The 20,685-nt window shown below is 37.2% G+C and overlaps 1 protein-coding gene across 1 annotated transcript in view; it reads right to left on the bottom strand.

The window, feature by feature from the left end:
* Positions 1 to 11,079, bottom strand: part of cntnap5a (contactin associated protein family member 5a) — a 109,657-nt gene extending 98,578 nt beyond the window's left edge. The window contains exon 1 of the mRNA XM_067443764.1: positions 10,644 to 11,079. Coding sequence (XP_067299865.1) covers positions 10,644 to 10,725 — 82 coding nt within the window. The 5' untranslated portion in view covers positions 10,726 to 11,079. The remainder of the gene's footprint in view (positions 1 to 10,643) is intronic.
* Between the last annotated feature and the right edge of the window lie 9,606 nt (positions 11,080 to 20,685).

Raw genomic sequence — 20,685 nt, 5'->3', positions numbered from 1 at the left:
CCCTTATTTCAAAGTCAATGAAAACTGCTATCCATTTACGCTCTTCAGATTTTTTTTTTAATCTCCCCTTTAATCATTCCTTTAATACACAGCTGCAATATATATATATATATATATATATATATATATATATATATATATATATATATATATATATATATATATATATATATATATATATATATATATATATATTTCATAATATGCGGCAAACCTTAGTAGTGATCATCATGCCAACTTCACTTGAAATAAAAGAGGTTCATGCTAATTATTTGCCAGAAAACTATAGGGATCTTATTACCAAAACAATTGCTAAATTGATCAAGAGAAGGTCACCCACATTATGAAACCTAGCCAAGTTAATTCTTATCATCACCCAAGCTGTTGATGAGACTCAAGCTAAGGATGTAAAGCAGCATGTTACACACCCTGAGGGCACCGTTGCTCATAATTAAAGACAGCCATACAATACCTAGTATTTTTACATGTGCAACAGTGCAACAATATATTGTAAAACAAAAAAAAAAACCTTTTAAACATCTTTAGTGCAATTTTTCATCTGATTGTTTTTTGGAATATGCTCAGCAATGCGCCTGTTGTCACTGACAGTTCTGATACGTCTTCCTGTGAGTCATCAGTGTCATTTTAGTGGTGTCATTTTATTGTGTGCATGGGGGTGGGGTACAAATCCTGATATAATATACATTTTTTGGTAAAAATTTAGTTTGGGGACCAAACTACATACATACATATATATATATATATATATATATATATATATATATATATATATATATATATATATATATATAGAGAGAGAGAGAGAGAGAGAGAGAGAGAGAGAGAGAGAGAGAGAGAGAGAGAGAGAGAGAGAGAGAGAGAGAGAGAGAGATAGATAGATAGATAGATAGATAGATAGATAGATAGATAGATAGATAGATAGATAGATAGATAGATAGATAGATAGATAGATAGATAGATAGATAGATAGATAGATAGATAGATAGATAGATAGATAGATAGATAGATAGATATAGTCCTTAACATGCTGCACAATGCACATGGCTTTACAGTACAAACATTTATTCACCATCTGAAAGCTGATTTTGTTTTGATTAAGTCCTTGGCAATGCATATTACTATATATGGCAGAAAATTACAAAATATCTTCATGGAACATGATATTTACTTAATATCCTAATTGTCCAATATACTTGTGCAACTGTATATGAAATGACCAGGGGTTTATGGTCCAGGGTCACATATGCTAAAACTCTTTGTCTGGTAAAATTTTGAACGGATTCCCCAACCACCTGCATGCGAAACTCATTCTGCATGATATCAGTTAAATGTCATGTTTTTCTTACCAAATTCACCAAATTGTGACAAATTTGGGGGGTATATTAATTTTGTCAGTATTCGTGGAAATGAGTTATCAAAGGGATTGTCTTTTGGAAGCTACATTCGAAATCAACATGACTCTATTGGGGCCACGTGCCCCGTTGATTTGAATGCGCATGACGATTCTGAATATGTCTGGCCTTAATGTGATAATTTCAGAACAATTCATTACTAAACGACATGTCTTCAATTAGACGCCCTCAACTCTGATGAACACACTGCAAGACATCACTAAATGGATTAAAAAATGGTATTTTGGTAATGCGAATAGATTATGATGAATGTCTATTGTCATTTTCGCACTTTCCACGCCTGTGAGATGAGTTTCGTTTTGGCTACTCTGCCAGCTATCATTTTTCAGCATTATTGGTCAGCATTTCCTCCTAATAGCTTTTGAACAGCTGTCATTCCGTGGCCTCTGCATGCACGGAGCTGTACGGGAGATTGGCATCACTCGCTCCCTAATTAGGCAGCCTGCACTTCACCAAAACAAACACAGCTCTACAAAGAGATCTGACTTAATAATGCCAACAAATTGCTTTCTGTCTCCCAGCAAAAGCATTTCTGCTTCCCATCTATATCAGTGCCAGAATAAAATCAAATGTCTCAGGTAGGTGTGTTGTTTTGGGGATCTAAAAGAAAAAAAGATGATTAGAAATCATAACTTTGTTATAATGCAGCACAGGATGAACTGGATGTTGAAAAGATGGATGTTTTGAAACAGAGCTGATGATTTTGGTATTTGAGATTAAATGAGTATACTGACATTCTTCTACAGAAGCTCTGAAAGAGAAAAGGATGAAACGATGAGGCTTGCAACACAGCAAGATGAAGTAGCTCGCAGATACATGGCAGAATTCAATCCGGTATTCTATTGTGAAGCACAGACCTTTTGATGGCAAGATCAGCCTTTTCTCCAATAAACACTGAGCATGAAAACCTAGGAATGAAAATAACAGCTAGAAGGCAGCATCAAGCATCACGGCACAATGTGGAAAATAAAGACCAGAGGAGCATGAAGAAAAGACATGAACCACCAGACCAGAGATCATAATGTTATATCTATGATATCTTGTGTTAGAATGATGGGTAGTAAAATGTCCCCCATGGCACACAATGCCAGATTTAACACATGTGAAAAAGTGGTTAAAGGACCTACATATCAAATTCAGTCAAAGGTTATCTAGCCACTCGTTGGCTAAGTGACTTAATTCCACATCTGCTATCGATCCCTACATTTTCTAAAATTGGGAATCTTGGCATCAGTCCCAGTGCTAGCCAATTGTTAACCTGTGTGCTGGACAGAGTGAGGGAATGCCTGAGGTTCCTGTCCTGTGAGCTTCTGGTGAATATCGCATCAGGTGAAGCGTGTCCGCTTCCATCCCATCAGCCCAGATGGTGGGGCACATGCTTTGCCCCCCAGCTGGCTCATGGAAATGTCACAAGGTTGGCTAGCATTTGGTTCATAATGGGGAAGGGGGGAATACAAGAGCAAAGGGGTATGTTTTACTTTTTCTGATGTTCTTCCTTTCAATTTTTGTGTTTTGGTGTGAGCTTTTAGAGAACAATGTTACCTCACCAAAGTTTAAGAACTTCAGTGCGACATACTTTGGATTCTAGAATGAAATACGGTTTTAACAGGGAGAGGTTAAATCATTTGGAATGGGACACTATACGCTCTTCTTTTCACACACACAAAAAAGTTTCAAAGCATGTTTTGGTAATCTTAACACTGGGAGGAATGTTCTTTGATGTGGTGTTAGGATAAAACTCCCTCCCTGGAAATGTTTTTTTAAAACTCTCATCAGGTTCTTCAGCTTTACAAATCTAGTGAAACTTGCACACACAAAAAAACAAAAAGTCTTTTGACATTCATTCCACTGGGTATTTGGTTTGGTGAAAGAGATCAAGACCGAGAGAAAGCAGCACTGAAGTGGCATGTGCTAAATACTTTTCGACGTTGCTTAAGCATACTGTTTAAAACAGCAGCATGTATTTCTCTTCAAATGCCCGCATTGGCTTAAAACACACGTATTTATTTATATCATACTTTAATACAATCACTTAAAAGTGATTATAGCTATATATAAATTATTACATACTGTTTAAACATTTGGGGTCAAGATTGTTTTTAAAGAAAATAATACTTCTTTTCAGCAAGGATGCATTAATTTGATGAAAGTTGCAATAAATCACCTTTACTTATATAGTGCTTTATACAATACAGATTGTTTCAAAGCAGCTTTAAAGTGATAACAGGAAAATACACTTATAGTGCCACAAAATATATCTATTTCAAGACAAATGCTATTCTTTTGAACACAATTTTTTTTTTTTTTGATTCGGATCACGTGTCAAACTGCTACAATGCTTAAATCACGTGACATTGGCGATCCGAATCATGGATCAATACGCTGATTCATAACCATGAGAAACATTGTTTTGAATTCGGCCCATCACTATATAAGTCGTTATTTAGTTTTTTTGCACACAAAAACTATTCTCGTCGCTTCATAAAATGAGTTACTGAGTCACTGTAGTGAGATGGGCTTTGTAACGACGTCTTTAGTGCCTTTTATGGGTCTTGAGCGAGGAAATGTCATTGGTGTCAATGAAGGCCTTTTTGAGCCCTCGGATTTCAACAAAAATATCTTCATTTGTGTTCCAAAGATAAACGGAGGTCTTACGGGTGTCGAACGACATGAGGGTAAGTAATAATGAGAGATTTTTAATTTTTGGGTGAACTAACCCTTTTAAGGGAAAGTTCACCCAAAAATGAAAATTCTGTCATCATTTAGTCACTTTGAAGTTGTTCCAAACTTGTATGAATTTCTCTGTTTTGCAGAACAAAAGAAGTTATTAAGAAGAATGTTTGAAACAAAGCAGACAGAGCAACCGTTGACTACCATAGTAGGGAAAAAATACTATGGTAGTCAATAGTTGCTCTATCTGCCTTATTTCTAACATTCTTCAACTATCCCTTTTAAGCATCAAATTAACAGAATGATTTCTAAAGGATCATGTGACACTGTAGCCTAGAAATCTAGACGCACCCTAGCGGCAGCAAATCTAATCTGCAGCGAGTGTCGTCTAGCAACTCTCAATACACTTCTCAGCTGTAAAAACCAAACTGGTCAGGCCAATCACATCATCTATAGAGTCGGTGGGCGGGGCTTAACAAAGTGACAGCCGAGTTGCACTTGCATACTAGTAAACACAGAAACTGGCGAACGGCGGCCTTTTCGAATCAGAACAAAGAACGGCACTGAAGTCATTCTTAAAAAGGGAAAATGTGTTCAGAGTTTTACCGACCGGATACAGCGAATGTTTAATCTATCAACAAGCTCTGCTTCACGTTGCTCTGGTTGGTTGTAGCGCTATCCAATTGCATGCAGAGAGAGTTTGAAAGACAACCGTTTATCCCGCTCCTCGGATTGAGCTGTCAGTGGTGAGTTTCCAGACCAAACATCTTGATGTGGGTCTGGCTTGTCAGGCTAGTGACACTGAACACTGGAACAATGATTGATGAAAAATCAGGTGTGTCATCACAGGAATAGATTGCATTTTAATATAAAGAGGAAAAAAAACAGGTAGTGGGTTTGATTCCCAAGAAATGCACAAACTGAGAAAAAATATTCACCTTGAAAGCAATCTGCTTTGGATAAATACATAAAATATAAGTGTATCACATATGCATTCAAATGGACTAAAATGAAAACCAGCTTAAGTTTCAAAGAAAGGCATTTTTCAAAGCTGGTATCTCAAAGTGTGTGATTGGGGGAAAAGAACCCAATTTTGGGGGGATTTTAAAATGTTCAGAGGAAAGCTTCAGGATTAACATTCAGATGGAGCCATTGTTGTACTATTACATTGCTGTTCTATTATTTCTGTGAACATCTCAGTGTGCCGCAAACACTGTAATCAAAAGGCAAATGAAACAGTACTAACGCTACTCCGACAAGTTACATATTCATGTCTGCATGCCTTATCTGCATGTGAATCATGGTTTAATTGGAGAGGAATACCGAATGCACATGAAGGAAGGTTGATTGCATGCGTTATCATGGCTGATATAATTCAAGAACATTTACTGGAGTGCTGACTGTATGACGATTTGAGATAGATAATGAATACTGAGCGCTCGCTAGAGACAAATAATGGATGAAAGAATAAAGAACGCAAGATGTACAGCAATGCAAACACCATTTAAAGTGCATTTCCCATAAATTATCTTTAAATAAATAGAAACTGGACCAGCAACAGTTCCATCCTGCAAATAGCTCACGTAAAGCCTGTGTGCAAAACCCTCATCCATTTACGACTGATCATTTTCCAGATTCCATCATCAAAAGATATCAGATGAAAGCAAACAAGTAATGAGAGGCCACAGTCCTGTTCTAGTTTCTTTTTGTGCTCATCTCAAACTGACAATTCAGACAGTTTTCAAAGCATCGCTCTAAAAGAGTTTCTGTCATATTAATCAGCTATTTCAAGCTTAAAATTTCATTAATATTTTTGTGCTACATGTCCGTTGTTTAATTAAATCCACAGTACCCAACATAAGAATAGAAATTAAAATAACATTTGACCCCCTTTTTCTCTCAGCTTGGATTTACATTTATATTTCTTTAAATGATGAACCTTCAATACCCTTTACACATGCCAATAAACGTTTCGAGAGAAAAATATTTTGTCTCTCATGCGCCATTCTCTGAAAAGAACAAGAGAACAGCCTCTAGTCCTGAGAAACTATCCATGATACATTTTTTTTTTTGTGCATTTTCACTGTGGGAAGAAAGTTATCGGAACAGTGTGATGGATTATCTAACAGAGAACAAAAGGAGAGCCATATGTGTGCTGCTAACTGTAAATGAACTTTAATATCTGCAAGAGCCATTCATTCTTGTACCCAAAAAGCCACAATGATTGAAAAGATTAATGGTACAAAAAAAATGTTGTTCCTCTAATCATAACAAATGAGTAATTCAGAGAGCATACGATTTATAAAAACTCTTATTTAACTGGCTGAATGACCAATATGATGACCACAAACCACCTAAGAGGTCATAGCTCCACCGGGAATAGCTTATATCAGATCACTTATAGATAATAGAAGCATGAGGCGGCCTGCAATAATCAACTCTATACAAAAACATCTTAGCTAAATAATTGCAGACAGAGCACATGTGTGTCAGTGTCAGCATTTCATGACAAACACAGGTTAATTACAAAAGCATCTTTATATGATTGCGAGTGAAATATCCACAGATACGCACAAACTGCTGACTATTCACTAACCTGCAGCACACAGAAATGTCAGACCTAGTTTGTCAGCTTTAGAAATTCAGCAAAATCTTTCTCATTCTGTTTTGTGTATCTCCCTTTGCATATGTGAAAGGGGGTATGCAGTGATTTAGGCTGAATAAAGCCTTGATTAATCAATATTTTAATGTTCTGACACCCACACAGCATAACTCAGCATGGAGATGAAGTCAAGTTTACAATATGGACAACCCCGTGAATGCTGTTTGCCGCCTCTATACCCTTTCAAGGTTATTCATATTATGTGCAATAGTCTAAGTAACATTCTCTCGGTTTTCCCTTGTATCACACCAAGTTGGTTCAGAGCAATTTATTATCTTTTTACATCAGTTAGAACAGAAGCAAGTTAGTGCATCAATATTTGAGAGAAAATCTGGTGAAAAAAAAACCCTCTATTGCCATGCTATTATACAGGAAAGAGTGGGGGCCCCTCTAAATATTATCTTCCCTACAAAGCCCACGGGGAATCTGGTCAGCTCCACAGGAGATCTCCCTTTAAAAAGCCTCCCGTGTTTGACCTCATAAGAAAGTTGAAATAAATGACTCCATCATGCTAATGCCCGACAAGACTCTTCTCTCCCCCACTGAGAGGGGAGTTGTATTTAGAATGTTAAATCAGTCCGCCTGTACCACAACAGCACTCTGACATGCGTTCAAACTGAATACATTTTTTGTGTCCTGTTTGGGTCAATGAGCACATTTTGCTCTTGGATTCAATCTTCAAAGACAGAATTTAGGACAACTTTTAGCTTCTGTCAGTAATGGATGTGTTGATTGACAACATTTTATGCTTTTGACAACCCGTGATTTTATTCACAGCCTTGTTCTAACAACAACTTCAAGCACCCTTAAAGGGTTAGTTCACCCCAAAAAGTCAATTCATGTCATTTATTACCCACCCTCATGCTTTTCCAAACCCGTAACCTTTATTCATCTTCTGAACACAAATTACAATATTTTTGATGAAATCCAAGTGCTTTCTGACCCCACATATATAGATGGCAACATTATTACCAAGGCCCAGAAAGATAGTAAAGACATTTTTAAAATAGTGGTTCCAGTGGTTCAACCTTATTGTTACGAAGTGACGGGAATACAAATTTAAATGTATTCAACAATTTCTTCTCTTCTGTGTCGTCTCTTATGCTGTTCATGTTGTAAACACAGATCGAAATTAAGGTTGAACCACTGTAGCCACATGGATGGACACATGGATTTTGGCAATGTCTTTACTGCCTTTGTGGGCCTTGAAAATGGTTATGACATTGCTGTCTATATGGGGTCAGAAAGCTCTCAGACTTCATCAAAAATATCTTAATTTGCATTCCGAAGAAAACCTTACTCCTTATCACTGCAACTTCAAAGAAACAATATGGGTTCAATACAATTTAACCCAGAATTATCCATTAAAAATGAATACATTCTTTGTGAGGGAATGTTGTTTATTGACACCTATGGTCCAATAAGGAGCCTTTAAATGAGTCACAAAAATGTTCTTTAAAGTGGAAAACAGTTCCTTAAACTATCAAACCCACACAAAAAAAATACTTTACTGTGTTGTTTGGAGAACCTTCACATTGCACAAAAGTTGCAAACGGTTCCATAGATAACATTTTTTTTTTTTTGCCAAACCAAAAAGAAAAAAATATGGTCCTTTCCCTGAAAGGTTCTTTTGGGAACAAAGAAATGCCATTATATCATGCAAATAAGAAAAGAGAAAAAACTGGCGACTTTCTTTTTTAAGAGAATGAAAGCGCATATATGGTCTGGTTGCACTGTCCTTGGAGGGTTATTTGACTTTTTCTTGCTAACTGTCCAGGCATTAATAGTCTCACACTCAGAAAAATGCTTTGCAACAATTCCTAGTGAATTGGATAAGCTTTTTTGCATTATCTCTACTTCTATTCCTTTTTTTGGGTAAAAAGGCTGGACATTTTTAATATAATCATGTCCACAGACAATGTCAGAAAACACTGAACCTCTGGGTCTTGCCTCACTGTTTGCCCTAGCCAGGTGAAACAAGGCTTTTATCTTGTGTCATGTTGGGACCCTCCACTGTCCCAGTGGTCACAGTAAAAGGGATGTAGTTGTTCTTCCAGGGACACCAGATCTGAAAGGACATCCCCTTGTTATCCTTCTTTGAGAGCAGAGCCAGGGGCTCCTGAGAGAGACAGCAGCAACCATTATCTCTGTTACCTGACACAGATGACAAGGGCATGATGGATCTCCAGCTTTATTCTGCTACTCCTCTGGTAAATATGAGAATATCCTTTTGCATGTCCTCAGTAAGGATTAACTTCATCTGATCCATCCCATCCTGCTCCACAGAGCACATCTCATGCGGAGCAGAGCCATGAATGACTAAGGAAGTTTTTGTTTCATATCACGTAACGATGCAAACTATCTCTGAATACACGGAAATTACAGATATCGTTGTCTAGTGAAACCTATGGTGCTGCAGTCGCATAGTGTTTCTTATCGTAATAATACAGGAAAAAAGTGGATCTATGAAGGGAATTATGTGCTTCCCTGATCCACACAATTACAGCTGAGAAGGATCATTCACAGCGATGAAAATATGAAAAGTGTTCCTTTTGGCACTCAACTCCAGCTACAAAACTGAAATAAATCATCAATAAAATAATCAGTTGAAATGATTAGAAATGAGTTATGGAGTGAAATCACATCATAAGACCAACACTGTCTTCAAAACAATTTTAAGGTAAGAATAATTTCACACTAGTTATGTCATTTAATTTGGGATCATGTCATTGCATAATGGATGTGGCAGAACAGGAATCATTTGGATCGTCTTTGGATCAGATTATCTCGTTTAATCTGATATGTATAACTAGGATAACTAGGATGTTTGAGAAGATGGAAGGTTATAACACTTTCCAATGTATTTCTATTGGAAGCACAACAATAAAAACAAAATAGTACAGTAAATATATTGAAAGTGTAAGATTTCTGTATTCTTTATTTTATTTTATTTTTTCATTGCTACGGTGAATTAAGATGTTTACTATAAAATGTTTACAATTAAATGAAACTGGTATTGGGGAACTTGCCACAATCAATTAACACACAAAATGTCAAATGTCCTTATAGTGTTACAACCGCATAAATGCTACTTATATAGATTTAGACAGTTTAGTAAGTACACCCTTAAAAATAAAGGTACCAGGAAGAACCAAAAATGAGTTTTCACAGTGATGTCATAGAAGAACCATTTTGGTTCCCCAAAGAACCGTTTTGTGAAAGGTTCTTTAAAGAACCATTTTTTCTAACCATTTTATTGTCTAAAGAACCTTTTGCACTACAAAGAACATTTTGTGCAATGGAAAGGTTCTTTGGATATTAAAGATTCTTCGTGGAACCATACACCCTGCCAAATAACCATTTAAGAACCTTTATTTTTAAGAGTGTAGTAGGTTTCTAAACTACTTTATTCTGTAGCAGACACATATGGAAATTTAGATCAAAGTTTAACACACACAATGAGTTTCAGAAATTACAACTAAATGTTACAACACCGCCCCTCTCCTACTCAGTCGATATTAACTGCCTTTTACGCATCACTTTCCGTGATACAAGTACAACGACTACATTTGAAATGCTCAATGTCTCACGCCTGCTCCCGTATCTTTTGTCAGATGATTATGAGAAGTCCCACCGTGAAACGAGGATGCACCGCACCAGTAATTCGTTACATCGTTACGGGTTCATCGGATCCAGTAAAAGTTCACATTTGCAGGACTCGTCTTTCAATCCCCCGCGCTCTTTCAACGATTTAATTAATTTAAGGATCTCCGATTGTATAGCATCGGTATAAAACCACTGGGTCTAATAAAAAACGCATTTAAAGAAATCACAAAGCAAAGCAACTTTTATCAGGCAACGGCGCTGCGTGTACTTACAGTGACTGGCGCACATTGCCGAGCTGAGAACGGAGAACAGCGTCAAGCTGACAGCAAAAGCCTGTGACTTTGGAGACTGCATCTTTTCCAGCTTTCCCGGTGATGTATATCCTAGATATGTATGGAAGTAAACGTATTTCCAATACGATTTGCGCGTCTCTCTGTTCTCGTGAGTATTTCAGTGGCTCGTGGCTCTCTATCCTGACACCAGTGAGCAGCTGAAAGAAGCTCTTAAAGACACCCACAGCTCCCCAAACACCGTCATCGTCATCCCTCTAATGCGCACACACTTAAACATTGCGCTCCCTCCTTTACCACGCGTCCTTCATTTTCCAAAACAAACACTGGTTGAGCTCCAAACGCATCAGAAGCCATTCCCATATGACGTATAAATTTGTTTTGGGGGAATAGAGGCGAACGGTGTGGAAAAGTGTATGTGGCATATTCATCAGGGCATAGTGATTTCATCAGTGGATTGTGAGCCGGCACGCTTTCAGCACCATAGACAGCTCCGCAGCTGCTTTCCCTCCTGTAGATGTTCAGGACGATGGGAACTGGTTTCTAGCGGGTCTAAGTCACTCAGTTAGTGCAAATGGGTCATTGTTTGGTTGTCCAGCGATCATGTTCAAGCTTGACCATCTAAAGCTGGTATAAACTGCTGTTTTTTACCTGCGATTTATATGTTTGAACCAGCTAGTATGCACGTACAGGTATTCATCGTTCCAGTGGTTTACAAAAGACCACTAAAGACCAGTTAATATCTAGCTTAGAATCTAGCTTATAACAGCAAGAAACCAGATTCCATGTTTCAACACAAAGCTATTCTTAAGCTGTTTTTTCAGGCAGGTTGAATTCCGATTGATATCGACAACCAAACAGCAGCGAGTTAATTAAGTCTAGTTAAAGCTCCATTACTTTACAGTTGACATTTTTCCAGGTGGGTTATAAAGCATGGAGGAAACACTTCTGGAGGCTATGCACTCAACATTTTAATGATTTAAATACAGTTCTGAATATCTCCCTATCACTCTTTCTCTGTTATCTGAGTAAGGAACACTGTGTAAAAAAAAAAAAAAAAAAAAAAAAAAAAAAAATTATCCTATTGAAAATGTTCTGGTGACTGATCACATCTAAATTTAATTTAATTCACAGAAATTCAATTTGGCCAAATGAAAAATTTAGATGTGATAAGTCACTAGAACATTTTCAGTTGGAGACCTGAATTTTTCTACAGGGTAGAGGGATTTTACAAATAAAGACATTTTTTTGTGAAAATATAATGTATTGATGCTAATACATTTTAATATTAGTAGTGGCCAAATTCCACATCATTAGATTATGCATGTCAAACCTGAATTTCCTATATGAAAGGAAAGTCTATTGTAACAACAATAAAGAGTAAAGCAGTTGACCATCCCTGTCACTGACCACTCAAAACTGTGAATAAAGATGGATGCTCTACATATTTTCGAAAGCGTTCGCCGTCCTGTGCAATTTATTTATTTATTTATTTATTTATTTATTTATTTATTTATTTATTTATTTATTTATTTATTTATTTATTTATTTATTTATTTATTTTTCTTGGGCTGGTGGTTGTAAACACTTTTGGATCTCATCCATCTTACTTTACTAGACAGCTGGTGACACCCATAGGCTTTAAATGGGATGACAACACCTGCCCACTGACTCAGGCAACTGTCCTCCATTTCCCTTTGTGTGGACTAAATGATTTACAGGGAAAGAATGAACAATAAGTGGTGTGCAATCAATGAATTATTTTCAAAAGCCATGAATCAAAACATAACAACTTTGTTCAGTACTTGTCAAGTCAAGAACCATTTTCAGTTTTGGTCCCCTTTTTTTCTTCATTAGGAGGTTCTTCTCATCTGCTTACATTGTGTTGACTGCATCACTGGCCAGATCAACAGCAGGTGGGCTAAATAAACTTAAACTAACCCATTGACTAAAAGTAAATCGCCACAGGTGATGTGCAAGATACTTGTTCTAAAGTGGTCAAAATGTTTTTAGCATAGTAGCCTGTTTCCAAATGCAGTAAACAGATGCTGTTGAGTGACTTGCGGATCATATGCGCAAGGCAGCGCAGACAACAAAACAAATCGACCCATTCGATTTCTGCACAGAATGCTGTATTTCAAAGCAATTTGGAGTAAATTATGATGATAAACAGTTAGAGGAGACTGGCTTCACCAAACAGAAAGGTTGTAATCAAACTGTAATATTATTAACGAAATGCTATTGGCTGTTTCAAAAAAGAGGAGGAGCTGCTAAAAGCTGGAGCCATTTCAGGGGAAATCACGTCAACACAGTGAATAATGCAGCGCATTCCAAAGCACTTCAGTGAGTATTAACACGCGTGTTTCAGTCTTAGTTCCCGACAGTCATCAGTTTGCTTATCATCTCATTATCACTGTCTATATAAGTCTTTTATTTATTAAAACCATTTTTGAACTCTCCTTCATCTTCTACTTCATGTCAGAAAATATCACTCCGTCTCGACCTGTTGGCTACACTTTGGCTCCTCCCACCTTCTACTCCACCAGACACCCTCGGCCTTGTGGCTACATCGGGTTCCACGTCCCACCAGCCTCCCAGCCTCCTGTGCCATCTGCATCCTGGGATTCATTGGCTCCACCTCCGTCGGTCAACCCTCAGTTGCCGTCAACTTCAGCACCAACTTGGCTCCTTCCTCCCTTTTACTCTGACATGGGCTGTTGTTACTGGGCTCTGGGTCTGTGTTGTTGGCCGTCCACCATCATCGCCATTGGGGCTCGTCGTCTTCTGGATGTCACCATTCCTCCATCGACGCCAATCATCATCTCTTCACCATTTCTTATCATCATCCCTTCGCTATCATCTGTCACGTGTATTAAGTTTTGTTTTGTTCTTAGATTATTTTGTTTTGTTATTTTCAAACACGTTTCTTTGTCATAGTTTCCCGCCAGTCATAAGTTGTCATGGAAACTCATCTAATCATCACACCTGCTTGTTATCATCTCATTATCACTCTGTATTTTAGCTTTCTTTCACCCTTCAGTTGTCGGTTGTTGTTCGGGTTTGTGTGTAGACATGTGGGTACTTTGCCTTTGTCTTCATGGATTAACAGAGATTTTTGTCATTAAAAAGAACTTGTTTATTGAACCATTTTGAACTCTCCTTAGTATTTAGTCACCCACCAATTGTGGAAGTTCTCCCACTTAAAAAGATGAGATAGGCCTATATTTTCACCAAAGGTACACTTCAACTATGAAAGAAATGAAAGAAAAAAAATCAGTCACAAGAATTTTTTTGCAATTATGGTGGAAAAAAAATATTTGGTCAATTACACAAGTTCATCTCAATACTTTGTTAAATACCCTTTTTTGCAATGACATAGATCAAATAATAATAATAATTTGTTACATTTATATAGCGCTTATCTAGGCTCTCAAAGCGCTTTATATAGAAGAGGGACTCTCCTTAACCACCACCAATGTGCAGCACCCACCTAGATGATGCGACGGCAGCCATATTGCGCCAGAACGCTCACCACACACCAGCTGATTGGTGGAGAGGAGACCTAGTGATGAAGCCAATCAGGATATGGGGATTATTTGGAGGCCATGATGGACAGGGGCCAATGGGCAAATTTGGCCAGGATGCCAGGGTTACACCCCTACTCTTTATCGAAGGACATCCTGGGATTTTTAACGACCACAGAAAGTCGTTAAAATGTTTTCACAAATGTTTTCTGTAAGTCGCACAAGGTTTTTGCACACTATTGCTGGTAGTTTGGCCCATTCCTCCATGCAGATCTCCTCTACAGCAGTGATGTTTTGGGGCTGTCACTGGGCAACATAGATTTTTTTTTACTCACTCCAAAGATTTTCTATGGGGTTGACATCTGGAGACTGGCTAGGCCATTTCGCGACCTTGAAATGCTTACAAAGCCACTCCTTTGTTGGTGTCTTTGGGATCATTGTCATGCCGAAAGACCCAGCCACGTTTTATCTTCAATGCCCTTATTGATGGAAAGAGGTTTTTACTCAAAATCTCACGATACATGGACCCATTCATTCTTTCCTTTACACGGATCAGTCATCCTGGTCCCTTTGCAGAAAAAAAAGCCCCATAGCATGATGTTTCCACCCAATTCTACCATTCTTTCTTCTCTAAACAGACAAGTTGAGTTTTTACCAAAAAAAAGTTATATTTTGGTTTCATCTGACTATATGACATTCTCCCAATCCTCTTCTGGATCATCCAAATGCTCTCTAGCAAACTTCAGACGTGATTTCTTCACACCAAGCTGCTTACCTATTGTTTACCTATTGATTAAGTCTTTCCAGCCTGGTGCAGGTCTACTTTCTTTTCTGGTGTCCATAGTTTGAGTTTAGAGTCTGACTGTTTGAGGTTGTGGACAGGTTTCTTTTATACTGATAACAAGTTCAAACAGGTGCCATTAATACAGGCAACGAGTGGAGGACAGAGGAGCCTCTGAAAGATGTAGTTACGGGTCTGTGATAGCCAGAAATCTTGCTTTTTTTGTAGGTGACCAAATACTTTTGAAGTGGGGTAACATGCACAATTGTTGGCTGACTTAATACTTTTTTATGCCCCTCTTTTTTTGCCCTGATAGATAGATAGATAGATAGATAGATAGATAGATAGATAGATAGATAGATAGATAGATAGATAGATAGATAGATAGATAGATAGATAGATAGATAGATAGATAGATAGATAGATAGATAGATAGATAGATAGATAGATAGATAGATAGATAGATAGATAGATAGATAGATAGATAGATAGATAGATAGATAGATAGATAGATAGATCATAATTGACAACAAAACCAAAGACATTGTAATTGAAGTTTAAACTGGTGTAGACAGTTGGATGATAAGTTTGTTTGTGCAGTAGTTGCTTAATGTTGTGGTCAGGACTCTTTTCCCACTGGGAAGAGTGATAAGCATGTTATCGCATAAGAGAGTATAAACAGGCTTCACGCAGGACAGAATGAAGAGACAATGACATTAATATTTAAAGTTTGACCCTCTCAGTTCAGATGTCTAGTTTCTCATGGTTCAAAATACGAAATATTTAAATATTAAGGAAGAAGTGCAGTCGAAGCCAGCACTTCAATATCTCTTTATCAATTATTTATTAACCGAAAACCATTCATGATGATATATCAGATAATGCATAAAATGTATTCCTCATGAAATGGTTTGCTTAAACAAATGCATGACCACTCAGGGTTTTTTTTCCCCTTGCAGTTTGCTATATGAATTGATCTTATTCATGAGCTGTAACAGTTTTTTCTATATTTGCACTACTTCATATTACATAGATCAATACTGAATGCTTTGAAGAGCATCAATTGTGTGCAATAAATATGCTTTGTGGCCTAATTAGTGCAAAAAGATTCATGATCTCCCTGCCACAAAGATGCTAGGATTACGCATTCTATATCTAATCACCATATGAGGCCTTTTCAACCGTGCATGCTAGTTCCTGTTTTCTTCTCCAGTGGTTGTAATGGAAATAGATTTTCAATGTGACAAGAGTCTCTAGAGAATTTATCGCAGAAGTTATTGTTTGATAGACTGTCCAATTACAGAATCACTATACACCAATTAATTGATATTTAAGATAATCTACGTGAAACCACTTTAATGCTTTAGAAGTAGAAGTTGCATTATACTATTTATTAATGTGCATAATGAAAAAAAATGATTCATGTTCCCTGCCTTCTACTGACAGCACTATTTCCACCATCTGCATAAATGCATTCAGTTCTCATTTATCTAGCAGCTCAATAGACTCTCCCTTAAGGTCTTACCCTGAGCTTTTTCTTGTCGGATGTCAAGTTATGAGTCTGTAACGAATCACTATTAAATTACAAGGCCGTTTTTGACACTTTCTTCCACCCATACAAATCCCATTCTGGTTAAACATCGCCTTCCTTAAGATGGGAAAGAATGAAATATTTATTATTTATTCTAAATTCTCAAAGGTTGTTGGATGTTAAATATTTCAAGTTCTCTTATACCGCTACTCAGAAACGGACACAATTTCACCACAATGAAGACTATGCCTGTTAAAGGCTGTATACCAATCTTATACAATGTCCAATGATGCTGTGCGAATGCAGCTTTTCAATGCAAATTTCCAGACAGTCTCTCACCCTGAGAATGCAGAGTTGAGATTCTGATTTGATAGATGTAGTTATTTGGTTTACTTTGGCTCAGCATTATTGCATTTAAAAAGCTGATGTTTCATAAAATATATTATACCATGGTCTGTTTTAATACTCGATTCTGATTGGCTGGAAGGTGTGCAGTAAAACCGTTTAATGCACAGGTAGCTCCAGTCAGTTTGATTACAGTTTGAAATTAATCCGCCACTATAAACACTGGTAACCATAGTAACACAGTTACACTTGCAAACAGAGTGACAGTGGCAGCTGGCAGTATCAACCACAGGTATCCACAACTTTCCCGAACTCTGACCTTTCCCATGATCCCTATGGCAATGTAGAACACGCCGGTAACGAACTTCCGGTTTATGTTAGTCTGTCTGTACTGTTATCAGCTAAACGCTTGATTGTATTATGAGGATTCAGGAGTAGACTTTTACAACAACGCTTCAGGCAAAATGATCACATCTCCCAGATGGTCGCATGGATCTGACTATCTTACAAGAACTTACTAACATCTGTAGCACTAAGCGATTCACCTGAGTTATGCGCTGCACACATTTTGCCACTGTGTGGTAGGCCGGCTTGGCTGTTCCTATGAACCACGCGCCTGTAAATCGATTTTATTTTATTATAAATAAAGGTTTATTTGTTTTCTAGTTATTTATTTTGTTAGATATTTCCACTTTGCGGGAGTCCCGCAAAATAATTTTATTTTCCCGCGACACGCACACAATAATATCTTGCCTCCCGCATCCGCATTCACCATCAACTATGATCCCGCGCCGCACTCGGTTGTGCTGGGTCCCGCGGGAGTGCAGGTCTCTATTTAACGTTAGGTTGTTAGAGCGGTCTTGCTACACATTAAATCTGTAAATTATTATAAACAAAAAACATACTCCTCGCAAAAAAATATACAGTTGTACTGTTTTAAATGTTAAACTAATATATTATACAAACTCAATAATTGAATTTACAGCAATGAATTGTTAATTTTTATTACAATGCACTTAAATTAATTGAAGTTCATGCATCTATTTTCATGTTGATTAAAAAAAAAAAGTCTACTGACAATGTCTGACATGATTTCAACAATTACATTAAAATTAAAAAAATTACATCAATTATATTAAAATATAAATATTACTTCTACATCACAATTCTTGAGTTTATTTGAAGCTCGTTGGGCATTGAATGGAGTGCAAAGGGTGCTAGACAACATGTCAAACGGGTCCGTTTATGTTGCATGGTTTATGGAAGCAAGTAGGTTTCTGAGGTGAGAGACCCGCTCATCAACCCAAGCAAGAGCAGCCTTAACTCGGATGGTCCTTCTGACGACTGCCGCTGCCTGGCAGAAGCCCCTCCCGTGACGCAAATTGGCGTCTGTTGTGTATTGAATGAAGCGAATAGAGTCAAAATGTTCACGCGTCCATGTTCGCGCGAATCCCGCTATTTATTCGCATCACTCGCGTCTGGTGTGAACGCAGCATAACTGTTATGTGTGCTAAACCGGAACTGAGATACCGTCAACCGGAAGTATCGAGTGTCATGGCAACGCCCACTAAGACTTGCAGGAAAGTTGTGGATACATATCTATGGCAACATTTAGTGACATGAGACATTAAAGAAGCCAATGGCACATATGTCACTATGCGCAGATATGTATACGTATACATATCTATAACTATGCGCGTATTGTATTGGCACCTCCGTGGCACATGCGGTCTTCATTGTCATGTCACTGACATTATCGTGACTGACACTGACACCTGCATGAGACCGAGTTGCGGAACATGTCGCTGTGTGTCGTGCGTTTTTTACAGTCTATGATGGTCGTGACACCTACACTGACAGACTCGAGCACCTATATTATTATATAATTTAATGCATTAAATGTAATGTGTCTTTATGACGCTGGGTTTATTTCACACTATAGGCTACATAATGATGATTCATTCAAATAAAGATTGCATTGTCACTGCAGTGTTGCCTGTCATTCATAAATAATTTTAATAAATCCATTAAATAACCATTTAGTTATGTTCGATATGCTTAAGCAATGAGAGGATCTTCAGAAAACAACCGTCATTTTAACCCGTCTCTTTAAAAGCATCAGTTACAGCTTTAACTTGTTTTTAACTTGGCAAATAACCATGGTATAAGCGGGATAATCCACGGCTAGCCATGCATTAAATGATTTTAATGCACGATCGAGGCAATTCGCGTCGGGCGGTTCTTCGCCTCTATGCCGTGCATTTAAATCCTTTAATGCATGGCTAGCCGTGGATTATCCCTTACATATAACTCCAAAATATAAAATTGTATAAAGTCTATGATTAAATGTATACATCATCCTGAGCATTCACTGATATTCAGTCAAAACAAATATTATTATTTTTTGGTAACAATTTAGAATACAATTCCATCATTAAGGAATATAGCCTAGCCTACACAATGAGAAATGCACTCTAACTACTATTAACTAATACGAATCTCTGATTAATACATTAATAAGTAGGCTAATAGTGCTTAGTCGAATGTGGTAGCACTATTAGCTAATCAATAACTACTATTGCGTCATACTTCACAGGACTAGCCTACTAAAAACTACTATAGAGAGGTTCATAATTAATGTGAATAATGCCTAATGCATAATTAATTCTAAAGTGAAGTTTATTAAGTAACTAAATCCCTCAGGAGGGATATTTTGGATCAGTATTCTAAAGTTAATAGAATAGTAACTATCTGAATGTTTTTGTAAGGTTTGGGATGATAATGACTATAATAAAGTGTTATTATACTTCTGTAGGAATTACTAATTAGTATTCTAAAGTGAAGATCACAATAACCCAATACTTATCCAAAACCTTACAAAAACATCAAAAGTAATTACAATAATTTCAGTAATTGCTAGAAAGTTATGTTTTTCACTTTAGAATACTGATCCAAATAATTAGTCATTCCTTTAGAAGGATGTAGTAATACTTTAGTCATTTCTAGTGGGTTACCATTACCTTCACTTTAGAATTTATATTATATATAACTGAGCACTATTACTTACTAATTCGTTAATTAGAGTTTATTGTTGGGTAATAGAAGTTACTACAATGTTAATAGTGTGTTACTCATTTGTTTTTTGTGTGAAAGGTGAGGTGTTGAGTTACCACTAGACCACAAGTTTCCTCTTGTAAGCAGATCTGGATTGAAAAAGGAAGACTCTCCTGAAATCATCTCGGGTAAGCGTTGCGAGGGAGTGATTTTGACTGCTCTGGTCTCCTTCATTGTCGGCACAATGTCAGCTACGAACTGCTTCATTACTCACACCTCTCCAGAAGAGTCTTCACCTTCACTGGCCCTGTCAGCACTGAGTCAGATATGTGTGAGGCTCGAAACCACAGACAGCACTCCAAAGGGTATATTTCCTTCATGAGACAGCTGTCTGTGTCTATCTATCTTTAAAGAGTGAGCATTTGTTACAGAGTGCTTCAGGTCCTTAGACATGGTTTTATATAAGTTCAATTCAACAGAACATAGACGAATATGCACTGCAAAGTCTTTAATGAAAGTTAGTATGTATATAAAACATGAGTGGATTTTATGAAACACAATTCAAGACATTTCCTCAGATAGAGGACCTAAATTTAGATGTTACATTTATTCTGTGCACGATCTAAAAAGTCCCACTCAACTCAGTGTCCTCTCCTGCTTAAATGAGTCACATTGTGAATTCTGAATAAAAAAGCTTTATTTTTATTTTATTTTTATTTTTTTTCAGACCAGAGCTGATATAGTTTACTAAAACTATTTTAAAAAAGTCAACTTCAGTAATTAAATTAA

Source organism: Pseudorasbora parva, chromosome 5 (genome assembly GCF_024679245.1).
Source record: "Pseudorasbora parva isolate DD20220531a chromosome 5, ASM2467924v1, whole genome shotgun sequence".
Taxonomy (NCBI): domain Eukaryota; kingdom Metazoa; phylum Chordata; class Actinopteri; order Cypriniformes; family Gobionidae; genus Pseudorasbora; species Pseudorasbora parva.
The sequence above is the reverse complement of the archived record's forward strand: the minus strand, read 5'-3'. Positions and strand labels throughout refer to the sequence as shown.